General features: G+C 38.1%; 1 protein-coding gene across 1 annotated transcript; it reads left to right on the top strand.

Moving 5' to 3' along the window:
• Positions 1-2043: 2043 nt before the first annotated feature.
• Positions 2044-5853, top strand: LOC145557608 (uncharacterized). The gene is made up of 7 exons (XM_081618780.1): positions 2044-2476; positions 2730-2955; positions 3043-5200; positions 5289-5303; positions 5408-5551; positions 5656-5745; positions 5794-5853. The coding sequence occupies exons 1-7, from the start codon at positions 2044-2046 to the stop codon at positions 5851-5853; spliced, it is 3126 nt and encodes a 1041-aa protein (XP_081474906.1).
• The last annotated feature ends 8462 nt before the right edge of the window (positions 5854-14315 follow it).

Below are 14315 nucleotides of genomic sequence, written 5' to 3'. Positions count from 1 at the left end.
GTTACGCATACTTTGTCGTGTCACCGCATTATTGTTTAGGGTTTGTTTTTTTATCTTTTTAGGGTTCCGTGTGTTCCCTCTGCTCATTTTCCCTTTAAATACCCCCTCATTTCTGTTGTTCAGGGCATCAATTAACATTTCTCTTCTCTCGTCTATACTCTAGCTGATGTAGAGAAATGTAGGTCGTTTTCTACCCTCCCCTAGAGCCAAACAAAATTTATAAATGCTCGACCAACCTAATACTAGTATATGGTAAGTTAAGGGTCGAACCCAAAAGAATTAATAGGCACAAGCTATAGCCTAAGTCAAGCTACTTCGAAGATAGTAGAAAGATATGGTTGGTAACTAAGGTATCGAAAAAAGCTAGATAAATCGAGAAATTTTACATACTAAACACTAGAAATATAGGTTCCACATGCAAGCTCAATGATTATGCTAATTGATGGACCACTCAATTGATTCAAACATTGCAAAGGACAAATAATAGTTGCAACTAATGGAATCAAAAAGCTATTTCCTATAAGCCAAGCTAGGTTTCACTATGAATTGCTAAAAAGGAAAATCACAATCAAATTCAATAAATTAAAGCAATTCTCAAATCAAGGGTTTATGTCATTGAAATTTGCAATGCAATCTAGATTAATCTAATAGGTTGATCACTCCTTATCTAATTAATCACATCTTGTAGACACCCAAATGTGTCTCCCCAAAACCCAACCCAGTGATGAATAGCTTTCACGTCAGTTGATTATTGAACGAAGTGAAAGTATGGAAAGTTTAATGTTAAGGATGTTTTTATTAAAATATTTCTCTTTCTATTTTAGAAAATATTTCTTTTCTTAATCCTATTTATGAAAAATAGCAAGTCCAACTTGGTTCTGTCCATAATAAAGGCCCAATAATAGTGTAGTTGGATTGGGCTCGAAAAGGGCTTTGCAATGACATCTATAGGCCCAATTCCGATAACTAATGAGGAAATTATGGATTAAATTATATTAGACCCTATGATTTTTAAAAGTGGCCCGATGATCTAGAGGAGGGCCTATTAATTATATTTTTAAAACAATGTTTTATTTAGAATAAAATATATTAAATCTGATTTCGAAAACTGCTCGGACGCTTAATTACCTGCAACCGGTGTTGAAGGTAATTTCGCGTGGAAAAAGCGTGTTGAATTCTGGACCAGCGCGAGACGACAGAGTGGTTGCCAGGCGCTCGCCTTCGTCGCCTGGCGACGGGCTTGTCGTTTGCGATAGGAGGAATTTTATTCCGAATATGATTTTCTTTGATCCCGTGCTATTTTTCTAATAGATAGGGGTCGTACCTCCCTGTTTTCAAATCATTGACATTCACAATCTACATCGACAATCTTCTTTCTCTTTCTCTCTCTAAAAGCTAGAAGATTTTTTCTCTCTCTTCTTTTTCTAAACCTTCCCTCTCTCACAATTCCTCATACATTAGCACGCACTAGAAACACCTGGCCAAGTTCGAAGTTGCCTTCGCCCTAGATGTGAAAGGTTTGATATTTCTGAGGGTTTGGTCCCAAATCTCTATTTCAATTATTTAATTTAATTGTTCGTTCAATATTATCCCTGAAGTTACTAACGCGTGTATTTTGTTATTAGAAAGAGATACGAGGCATCAAAGTAAGTACTTTAATCCCCAACCTGCTACTGTTCCTGCACCTGGGCCTAGTGTGCCTGAATCTGGGGGTAATGGCTCTATGCATAATGCTGGTGTGTTCACTCCTTCTCCAACTACTGTGCAAGCTAATTCTGATGATGATTGGAGAGTGGTGGGAAGGAAGCAAAGAAGTCATAGTAATCCTCCTGTCTTTACTAATGTTCCTCATTCTAACACTTATGCTGCCCTGCTTAAGGATGGAGATGGTGTTGGAGAACTTGTTCCTATCGGGGGTGATGGTAATCCCCCTCTAGGATCATGATTGTCCTATCATGGAACATTAGGGGTCTAAATGACCCCTGAAAAGTAGTTTCTCTTAAGAAACTGCTAGCTGAACAGTGTGTGGATGTTGTTAGTATTATGGAAACTAAAGTGAAGTGTGATAAGAGTATTAAACTTCAGAAGAAATTTGGATCTTCTTGGTCTTGGTTTTGTAACTACTCATATTCTCATAGGGGTAGACTCTGGGTTGGCTGGTCTCATGACAAGGTTAATCTTTCAGTCATCTCCTCTCATGAGCAGTTCATTCATGTCAAAATTAGCTCCAAGGATCTTCATCATCAGATATTTTGTACCTTTGTGTATGGCTTACACTCTATTCATGATAGGTTACCTCTTTGGGATGGTATTTCTAGTTTTGGAGCTGTTTCTGGGCCTTGGCTTGTTATTGGTGACTTTAATTCTGTTCTCAATTCTTATGATAGAGTTAATGGTAATGCTGTCACTGATTATCAGGTCAATCATTTTAGAAGTTTTGTTGACAATCTTGATCTCTGTGAGCTTAAGAGTAAAGGTTCTTTTTACTCTTGGTCTAATAAGGGTCATGGTGAGGATTGATAGGGGGCTTGTGAATCAGGCTTGGTTGAGCAAGTTCCCTCATGTTGAATCTATCTATCTTCCTCCTCTCCTTTCTGACCACAACCCTCTCTTGTTTGAAGTGAGTAGGTTTGCTGCTACTAAGGGGAGACCTTTTAGGTTTCTTAATTGCCTGACTGATCATGCTGATTTCTGTTCCATTGTGGAAAAAAGCTGGCATAGTGTTACAGGTTGTTCGGCTATGGTTACTATTTGGCAGAATTTGAAATCCGTCAAAAAGAATCTGAAAGATCTGAACACTAAGTATTTTGCTAATGTTGATGAGAAAGTGGATGTGGCTCTAGCCTCTTTGAAAGCCATTCAGGACCAGCTTGCTGTAGATTATTCTAATTCTAACATTCATGTTAAAGAGGCTGAAGATGTATCTATGGTGAAGCATTGGATGAATATCCAAGAGTCCATTTATAAGTAGAAATCTAGGGTTGATTGGATTAAGCTAGGGGATTCCAATTCTCACTACTTCTTTTCTGTTATGAAGCACAGGCAAGGTAGAAATAGACTTGATTCTATCTTTACTGAAGATGATGTCCTTTTGAAAGATCCTGATCTTATTGAAAATGAGATTGTGGGATTCTATAAAGGGCTCCTTGGTTCTAGTGTTAGCTCTCTCCCTACTGTTGATTTAGCCACTATTAGGAGAGGTTCTCAACTCAGCTCTAGTTCTATTGATTTTTTGACCTCTATGGTTACTACTTCTGAGATTGATAGTGCTCTAGCTCAGATTGGTCATGATAAGGCGCCTGGAATTGATGGTTTTAATGATGTTTTCTTCAAAAAGGCTTGGCCTTTGATTAAAACTAATATTTATACTGCTATCTTCTCATTCTTTGAGACTGGTGTCATTGCTAAGCACTGGAATTGTACAACAATCACCTTAGTGCCTAAGGTTCAGCATCCTTCTTATGTTAGAGAGTTTAGGCCTATTGCTTGTTGTACCATGTTGTACAAGCTGATCTCCAAAGTTCTCACAAACAGGATTTCTAATGTGGTGGGGACTATTATTGATGATGCTCAAGTTGGGTTTATCCCGGGTAAGCACATTGGGGACAATATTCTCCTGGCTACTGAATTGATCAAAGGCTACTCTCATAAGTTTGTTTCTCCCAGATGCATGATCAAGATTGACTTGAGAAAGGCCTATGACTCTGTTAAATGGCCTTTCCTGCAGACTGTTCTAGAAGAGCTTGGTTTCCCTCATTCTGTTGTGAAATGGATTATGACTTGTGTCTGCTCTGTCTCTTACTCTGTGATGGTTAATGGCTTTCCTGCTAAACCTTTTTCAGCAAAAAAAGGCCTTAGGCAAGGAGATCCTATGTCTCCTTTTCTTTTTGCTCTTTGTATGGAGTACCTCTCTAGGTGCCTTAAGGAAATGACTGGGAATCCTAATTTTAATTTTCATCCTAGATGTGAGAAGTTAGGTATTACCCATATGATGTTTGTTGATGATCTTCTCCTCTTCTCTAGGGCTGATTCCACCTATATTCAGCTTCTCTTGCAGGCTTTCCAGAAATTCTCTTGTGCTTCTGGTCTGGTGGCTTATTTAAGTAAGAGTGAGGTTTATTTTGGAGGTATCTCTGATTCTGATAAAGATCAGCTGCAAACTGTTCTTGGTATGAGTAGAGGTAGTTTTCCTTTTAGATATCTTGGGGTGCCCTTGTCTTCTAAAAAGCTTACTATTGCTCAGTGTAGGCCTTTGGTTGAAAGGGTTACTGCTAGGATTGATTGCTGGACTTCTAGACACTTGTCTTATGCTGGCAGGTTACAGCTTATCAAAAGTGTTCTCTTTGGTATTCAGGCTTATTGGGCTCAGATTTTCATTCTTCCTAAGAAGATTCTTAGGGAAATTGAAGCCAAGTTCAGGGTTTTCCTTTGGACTGGGAAGAACACTTATGCAAAAAAGGCCCCTGTCTCCTGTCATCATATGACTCTTCCTAAGGTTTGTGGTGGTTGGAATATTACCTCTCTTGGTGATTGGAATAAAGCTGCTATTTGCAAGATTATGTGGGATCTTGCTCACAAATCTGACAATATGTGGGTGAAATGGGTGCATACCTATTATTTCAACAATAGGAATATTTTGACTGCCACTATTCCCAAGAAATGCTCATGGGTTTTGAAGAAAATCTTGACTTGCAGAGATATTATTGATGATATTGGTGGCTGGTCCTCTATTATGAAAAATGGGAAAATTAGTATTGCTAAACTCTATGCCCGGATTCGACCTCAGGCTCCTAAAGTAGGGTGGAAAAGAATTATTTGCAATAACCAAGCCGCTCCTAAGAGTATTTTCATTACTTGGTTAGCTTTGCTTGACAAACTTGCCACTAAGGATAGAATTGTTAAGTGGAATACAAGTTGTGATCCTATTTGCTTTTTCTGCCAAAATACTTGTGAATCTGTCTCTCACTTGTTCTTCTGTTGTCCTTACTCTAAGACTATTTGGGAACAGATTTTGAATCTTCTTGATGTTAAAACAGCATTTCAACCTTTTCACATTGAACAACAATGGATAATTAAGAATTGCAGGAAATCTAGCAGCAAGGGTAGAGTATACTCTATGTGTTTTGCTGAGGCTATCTACAATATATGGTTGCAGAGGAATAGTTTGATGTTTACAGGTGACTGTAAACCTGGAGATACTGTATTTCATGACATTATCTATCATGTTGCTATTAGGTGTAAAGGAACAGACAAAAAGCTGCTTTTAATTCACTAATTTGGTGTTGCAGTTGTCTGGTGTTTTTGTGTGTTCTGGTTGGGTGGCAGCTGGGCAGCAGCCTGCTTTGATTGGTTTTGGCTGTTGTTGGGCTACTGTTGCTGCTCTGTTGTGTTTTCTGTGTTGCTGTAGTTTCTTGTTGCTGCTGCTGGCTTGTTTCAGTTGCGTCTGCACTCTGTGTTGTTGTTTGCTGCTTCTGCATACTGTGTTGCTGTTTGCTGCTTCAGCAATCTGTGTTGCTGTTTGCTGCTTCTGCATCCTGTGTGCTGTCTGCTGGTCTGTTGTAATTGTTGTTGCTGTCTTGTTGCAGCTCTGATTCTGTTCTGGTGCTGATCTTGTGTTGTTGTTCAGTCAGTGTACTGTTCTGGTTGCTGCTGCAGTTTTCTGTTTCTATTTTGAAGCTGCTATTTTGTTGCTGCCTTTGGTCTGGTATTGTGGTCAGGGTGGCTGCTAGTGTTTCTGCTCTGGTGGTCTGCTAGTGCTGCTGTTCTGAGCTTTGGTTGTTGCTGTTTTGGCAGCTGGTGCAGGGGTTTGGGTCTGCTGCTGCCCTTGTTGCATACCCTGATTTTTGCTTGTAGATGCCTTGACTCTAATAGAAAACCTTTGTTTAGGCTTTTGTTGTTTTGTTGGTCAGTTTGCAGGTCTGTCTGCTTCTGGTTGTTTTTTTGGTGGTTTTTGGGTTGGTTGCCTTGTAGTTTGCTGCTAGTGTTGTTGTCTGGTCCTGGTTTCCAGAACCCTTCCTAGAAGGTGGCTGGAAATCTAAGTCCAGTTTGTTCTAGGCCCTTCCTAGAACCCTTCCTATAAGGTGGCTAGGATTGGATCTAGAACTGGTTTTTGGGGGTTGGCCTGTTTTACAGGTCTTGTGGTGTTCTGGTGGTAGTTATAACTTAGCTCTTGTAAGTTGTAACTTTCTCTCTTTGGTAATAAAATCTTATTTACCGAAAAAAATAAATAAAAAAAAAGTAAGTACTTTAATTGTTTTATTGATCTTTTGATATAGAAATCATTCATAGATTGTTATTTTGATTCCTAGTATCATGTTAGGATGTTTGATTGCTTCCTAGTATTATGTTTAGGGTGATAATAAATATTCCTAATATCAAGTATGATTAAAATAATGCTTCGTACTTCTTTCCTAATATCATGTTAGGGCTAAAGCTTTGATTTTTTATTGTTTAATGACATGCTAGGGTTTGTTATTAATCTTGTTAGTATCCTGCCTAGGATCATGCTATTAGTATTATGCTTAAACTTTAACATGATCTATGATTATAATTATTGTTATTATTATCATGTTGCTTGATATTGTTTATTTTTATTGCTTGGTCACACCTTTTATGCATGTTTAAGGGGAATTTGTACTTGTAATCACGCTTAATAAGATAATTAATAATATTGTGTAAGGTTAATTTGATTATAATTAAAGTGATCGCCAATAATAGATTGTTTGTGCATTAATATTCAACTAACATAGATAAAATGGTTTAAGGTTAACCTATTATTTGCATGTTAGTCAGAAGGCGCACATGAATATGAGAAGAATAAAGTATAGGCCTGTTTTTGGGGCAGGTTTAGTCTCCTTTAGGTTTGATTTGTACCTTCATCCCCAAACCTCCAGTCTTGGTTACAGACCTATTGGAGTTAACGATCTCCTAGATCGTTAAGGGGTGTAACCTTCACCTTGTGAACGATTTACAAGTTCCTAAAACTTATTGGCGACTCTTTTTCTCTAGCTTCCTTCCTTTTGGACGCCACCATACTTAAGTGTATGATCACAGTTGGGCTCAAGTGTGGGATGGCTTGAAATATTCCCTACACATGTACAACTCCGTCAACGAATATAATTGCAATAATTCAAACAATTAAGGATCATCAACTAGCAAAAATCATCAGTCAAGCATGATTCCCCTTCTCCCTAGCAACTAATTTACTCACTAATCATGGTGAAATTGAAAAACAAAACAAATTGAAACACAAACATATTCATTTCAGGTTTAACCAAAAAGAAATTCAATCATTCAACAATTTCCCAAACAAAGATTAAAATTCTAATCAAACATTCAAGAATTAAATGAAAATTGCAATAAATGTAAATTCAAAGGAAAGAAATCTTACAAACTTTCATTGATTTGAAGAAGAAATTTAAGATCAAGTTGAAATCAAACATCAAATTGAAGTACAATCAAGAAATCCTAAGCTTCTCTATCTACTTTCTCTCTCTTCTATTTCTTGAAAATAAGTGTCAAGTACAAATAAAGTCGTCTCCCTATAAAAAGAAAAGTCAAAAGCTATAAATAACAAATCGAGCGAAGGGAACCAAAGGCCTCCGTGCGCACGCACAGAGGGGTCTGCAAATGCGCACCCCTGCTGTGGGGCTCGTGGATAGTCTCCTTTGCAAGCTCGATAGATATTCGCGCTCTCGAGCATCCCTATCATCGGTGCACTCGAGGGGATCCCCGCGAGAAGGGCAACCTTTTATTCTCCCAGCACTTGTACACTCAGAATCAAAACATTGCTTCCATGGTGCTTGTTCTTGTGGAGCTAGCTTGAATTGCATGCTTAGAATCCCAAACATAGCTCCATCAACTTCCTTGAATGCGCTCGAGCTTCCTCCTAGATAATTAAATCCCGGTAAACTCAACACACCTAGAAAACAAGTAAAAAAGCGAAGAAGTGAGAGAAATAACCGAGAAATGAATATAATGGTAAGAAAACCATCAAAAGCACACATTTCTCTTAACTTACACACAAACACGCAAAACAAGCATTATTGTGTAAAAACACGACATAAAAGACTAAAAACGAGGATAAAGCTACAAAGAAACCTAGCCTAAGAGTGCCATAAATGACACTTATCAAATTCCCCCAAGCTAGTTTGCTCGTCCTCGAGCAAATCAAAATTAAACTTAGAGGAAGATAATGACATTATTTAAGCAAGCAAGAAACGAGAAAAACTAGAGAATAAGAAAATGTACATCAACTCAATTTCACATGAATCACGGTCAATTTTAGCAACAATTGACAAGCCATTTCAACCTCTAGATCGCTCTAGAAGACGAGTAATGATCTTATAAGGGTATCCTAAGAGATTAACCCATAACTCTCAAGTAAAAGGAGGCAAAGCATAAAAAGAGAAAAGCAAAAGATAAAACTGAAAAGGAATAGAGGTGCTTCAACAATGGACTCTTGCAAATGGTCAAAACACGAGAGGATACCAAACTTCCTAAAACAACAATGGTAAGCACATTCCGAGATATCTAGGGTTTATTGAAATATAGGACATGCTAAATATAAAGAACTATCCTAACGCAATTCACTTTAACCTTAAAACAGTTTTAGCATATTTTCCCAATTGGCTTCAAATCTACCATTAGCAAGCATCTCTATAGTTCCTTGAAGGAACCGGAAAAAGAATAAAATTTGAGGTGTTTGTGGACACTGCTTCTTGCTCACGGTTATGCCATGTGACATTAGCAGGTGACCTCTCTTGGCCCCCTCTATGCTAAATCAAGCAAGTACCTTATCAATATAAGTACTTTGACTCAATCTAATCATCCTTTTTTATCTATCCATATAGATCTTGATGCCTAGTATGTACTGAGCCTCTCCTAAGTATTTCATTGAGAAACATTTTCCAAGCCAGGCCTTTACAGACTCTAACAACGAAATGCTGTTTCCAATGAGCAATATGTCATTGACATATAAGACTAAGAAGGCGATGTCACTCCCACCGACCTTCTTCTAAACACAAGATTTATCTGGATTCTTGATAAAACCAAACTTACCGAATCGCAGATTCCAACTTCTGCTAGCTTGTTTTAGTCCATAAATGGACTTCTTAAGCTTACAAACCTTCCCAGCATTGTTTTAGTCGACAAAACCTTCAAGTTGTGTCATGTAAACAGTTTCTTCCAAAATACCATTTAAGAAGGCGGTTTTGACGTCCATCTGCCATATTTCATAGTTATAATATGCAACAATCGCTAGGAGGATCTGAACGGATTTAAGCATTGCGACTGGTGAAAAGGTTTCATCGTAATCAATACCATGAAATTGTCTATAACCTTTTGCCACCAATCTAGCTTTGTAAATGAATACATTTCCATCTTTGTCGGTTTTCATCTTGAAAATCCACTTACATATGATAGGTGTATAACCTTTGGGTAAGTTAACCAAGTCCCAGACTTGATTTTTAAACATGGAATCCATTTCAGATCTCATAAATAATAATAAATTGACAATATTTCCCAAAATACCCCTAGCATTGAAATGCCCCAAGCATCTGAATGCTAGGGGCATAATGTGCTAGCATAGGTGGCTAGCATGCGCACCATGTTGAACCAAGGCTGGCTGACTGGTGCGTGCTAGCGCACCATGGCTAGCAGCAGCTGCAGCCGCAGCACCCAACGGGCAGCAGCTGCTAGCAGCCCGCACATGGTGTGCGCAGCATTCTAGCAGCAGCCCGCACTTGGAGTGCGTGCTAGCAATAGCCCGCAACTCCAAGTGCGGGGCTGGGCCGTGGCTGATCTTAGACGAGGATAGCTAGGGCCGAGCATATGGGAGGCATGTGGGGTGAAGGACATGTGGCATAAAGAGAGTATGAAGTAGGGAGAAAGTATGGTCCCCTACTCTCCAAGTGGTCTTCACTTCCCGTTACATGTATTAATGACAGTTGTAGATTTATTATTAGTTTGATTATTTATTTTATTATGACTTTAAAATAAATTATGGAATTTCATGATTCCACATTGATGGATAGAAATTCCCACTGTCACTCTTCCCTATAAATACCCAACTTGGGTTTTTGGGAAGAGTGCTTAAGTAGGAGTTCAATAGAGCATTGCATTTGCAAAAACTCTTAAACTCATATAATACTCGGGTTTTGGTCAGACCTCGCTAACCTCGAGGAAACGGATCTAAAAGTTGGTAGTTGTTTTTGCGGGTGAATCTCCGTCGGAGGCTCTCGTGTTTTCGGGGCTAAGCTTCCAAGTAAGAGCCCTATTTGTCGGGCGAAGCACGCGACAAAGGTATATTTCCTATTTTGCCGTTTTGTATTTGTTTTACGCATTAGTAATATTATTTATTGCGAGCGTGATCCTTGGCTCGGGTTTTTTCCGCGGTGAGTGGGACTCACAAAACCCCTACAGCGGTATCGGAGCCCCGCTCGTTTATTTTTAATTATAATTTTTTTTTCAAGGTATTTTTATGGCTTATTTTTTTCTGGTTATAAGTTGCTAATTAGATTAGTAGCTCATTTTATCCATTTTAACCTCGTATTAGTGCTGACTTCAGCTCCCGCACCCAGATTTCGACCCAAAAAAGTGAGTTTTGGGTGGAAAAGGCGTTTTGAAAATGGTTTTACCCTTTTAGGCCTCGGTTTTTAGCCAATAAACGACCAGAAATGCATTTTTCGAGGGGTTTTTCGTTTTTACGAAAAATTTTAAGTCTTTCTAACCTTGGAAATTAATTGCAAATTTATGGTGGTTATGTAATTGCTCAATACATATTTTATATGCAATTTAAAACCTCTTTAGGCATGATTAGTTGGTGGTAGTTTGTGTTTGAAAGCTTGGTTTTATTTTTCATATAATTGCAAATTAATTGCATTAAGTGTGAAATTTTTTGTTTTTGAGGCTTCAATTCTAAAGTGCAAAAGATTCAATCTTTAATTATGTTAAGTAATTGAAACTTTAAAAGCTACTAATTCCATGAATTTTATGTTTAACTTTGTTGTTTTAATCATTTTTGGTTGATTGGAAACATAAAGTTTCAAACTTTGTGATATAAATTTGTTTATCTTCATATTAGAAGATATAATTTTTCAAGGATTCACAAGTGTTAGTAGTTGGTTTTTTTCATTTGAACATTAAAGTTCATATTTTTCCAACTCCCTCTTACTTGGTCAAAATCTCAAGATTAATTTAAATTCATTTAATTAATAGTGAGAAATTGCCTTATTTATGTTGTTGCACCAAGCTAAACCAATTTAATTAAAGAATGGTTGTTGGGAATTATTTTAGTTGGATGCACTCTGATAATTTTATTTAAGTTAGACTTGTTTAAATTTTCATTTTTGCTCATTGAATTATTTCTAAAAAAAATTAAGAATTAATAATAATGTCACGTGAAATTTGGGATCAAAATCCCGAGGCTATGGCACTCAAATCAAGGCGAAACCACCCTTGACTAGCCGGGCTGCATAGCAGCCCGCATGTGGCTGCCAAGGGGGCTGCCACGATGTTGCGTGCAGCCATGAGCGTGGCTGGTGCGCACAGCCACAGCAGCAACGCAACAGCAGCAACAGCCAAGCATCAGTGATGCGTGCGTGCGTAGCGCAGCAAACAACCGAGTTGTGGTGCGGCCTTAGTGCGGCAGTGATGCACGAGCATCATGAGCAATGGCTTTGTGCAGCCGTCATGTGCGGGGGCTATGTCGTGGTGCTTGCGGAATGGTACGCATGGCTAGCAAGCTTATGTTGCCCCGTGGCTCACGTTCTTGCACGCCCCGTAAAAGAGTCGAAGCGTATGCTGTATTTTATGCTATGGGTCTGACACTTGGCATGAGTCACGGCCATGCGCACCACCCCTTAATTAGCACATGTATTTTGGAAATGATATTTTGCAATTTTTGTCGATTTATTTATTTTAATTAGTTTTGTTTACTTTAATTAAAATTTTGGAGGCTAGGCCTCGGTTTTGAGCGGCATTGGCATAAATTTATTTTGACTATTTTGGGTTCTACCTGCTTAATTATATGGGTTAATTAAGTTGGATACAGAATTTAGTGGGATCTTCAATTATTAATTACGTCAATTACATAATTGGTTAAAGAACTTTGACTAGTTTTAATTAGGCGTGTTAATCGGATTAACCACCTAGATTAGTTACTAGTGCGAGCGTGTGTTTAATGAATTATTACTTGTTTTATGTAAAATGCATGGGTCATTCACATATAGTGAACGGATGAATGGAATGTATATTCTCTCACGGGTTTTATGAAATGGCAACTAGTAGGACCTGATTAGGATACAAAATACGGACTATGTGCCGTGATGTATTTTTGTAAATCCAAATACGGTCTACGTACCGTTGAGTATTTTTGTACCTTAATATTTAGATTAATCCTAGTCGTAGATCCTAGCAGTTCCATAATTTCGGTAAGTCTTGAAGACGGAGGTTCTTGGAAGACAAAGCCATGAAGATGCAAGAGAAGACCTTTTAAAGACTTAAAGAATTCAAGAGGTCATGCTAGTTGCCAATATGCATCTTATACTTATGCTTTATATATTTATGCTTGTGCTTATATATAAATTATATGTTAGATGCATGTGTAGGTTTTAAAACTGTTGTGATGATTAGTTAAGTTTACTTAAATAAACCAACATAAAAATCCTAGGTCCCTAATAATATTGAGTTAAAACTTGCCTTTCCAAAACAACACTTGCAAACCGAATGGGTGTAATGGTGGGCTACGCCAAAGCGAGGCACCATTACTACTTTGAGGTTGGTGAGGCACACCGGGTGTGCAAGATGGTTTTGGTTGAACTCATTGGTATGAGTGAGGAGTCTTCACATGCCGTGGCAAAAGAGATACATCGTCAAGATGCATTGGATGCGACGATTATCTAACCAAGAATGGCTTGGAGCCATTAACAAGGTAATGCTAACCTTGGGATAACAATTGTTAGGACAAGCCAAATCATGCCTAAAGTACTTGTTGATCCCTTGGATATTGGAATCGTCTTATTTTCACAAAATGGGTACAATTTTATGTGTAAATAAGACGTTAAATAAGTATAGAAATATGCATGAATTAAATTCAATCTTATTTAAAGTATTTTAAATGGTTTTTCATTTAAAATTCTTTGAATTGTAGAATCATGTTTTCAACTATCGACAACAATCTAATATTTCCGAAACTTCCCGATAAGTTACCATTTAGCTTGAATTTGGTAAAGTTCAAGGAATGGATGAGGAACTCTGTTTGACCCTCCGCAATTGCTACCTAGAGCATATCTTGGATACACCCATCCCGAGTTTCTACTCAAATGGGGTTATGAGCAATGAGGCTCATGAGAAGTGGAGTTATGATTGCAAGAGAGTCTCTCGACTCATGGAAAACTCCATTCCTGAACAGTGGAAGAAGAAATTCTCCAACTACCTTCCGGATGTACTTCTCAAGCCTCTAGAAGATGTGGTCTATCTAAGGGTAACAAAGAGCAGGGCAACTATGATGGACTTGTTGAAGAAGTGATTAGGTCAATGTCTAACATGAGGTTCAAGCCATCGCAAGATAGGTGTCTCAGCAAAGAGAGGCAAGAAGTATGGGCTAGGGTCTATAGTGCAAGACTTACACCCGGGATGCCACTTCAAGCCCATGTGCAAAAGATTACAAGGTTATTCAACCATCTGGAACTAATTGGTAGACCGGTGGAGGATGAGCAAGCGGCTCATATGCTTTTAAGCTCACTCCACTCGGGGTACGTTGCAATTAAGATGCAACTTACCAACAATCGGAACAAACTATCCTACTAGGAAGTTATCCAAGAGCTCTAGAAAACCTATTTTTGCAAGGCGGCTAAGTTTGCCCTAAGGCTCCAGAAAAAGAAGTTCAAAAACAAGACTAAGATGTGCTGCTTCTATTGTAGTAAGAAAGGCCACTACAAAAAAGAATGTAGTGAGTATCTTGAAGATGAGGCAAGAGGAAAGAAATCCTCAATCTCAGATATCATCTTGATACTAGAAAATAAGCAATTTATAAGGTATTATATACGTGAAAATTGACTCACTTTATGCTCCTATTTCATGAACAAAATGAGCGGTGTTTTTCAAGTGGTCATGAGTACACAAGTGGAAGATGAAGAAAATCTATCCAAAGAAAGCTTGTAATCTCATTTATTTTGTCCAAATTCTAAAACTTGCTAAGTGTTATCTACCATACTTTGATCTTGCGACGTTGGACGTCATTTTAACCTTGATCACAAGACCTTTTGTTTCATCTCTTGTTTATATTTATGGAAATGGCACTTTTGTGTGTTTAG

This window comes from Chenopodium album, chromosome 9, assembly GCF_948465745.1.
Source record: "Chenopodium album chromosome 9, dcCheAlbu1.1, whole genome shotgun sequence".
Taxonomy (NCBI): domain Eukaryota; kingdom Viridiplantae; phylum Streptophyta; class Magnoliopsida; order Caryophyllales; family Amaranthaceae; genus Chenopodium; species Chenopodium album.
This window is presented reverse-complemented; position numbering and strand designations above follow the sequence as displayed.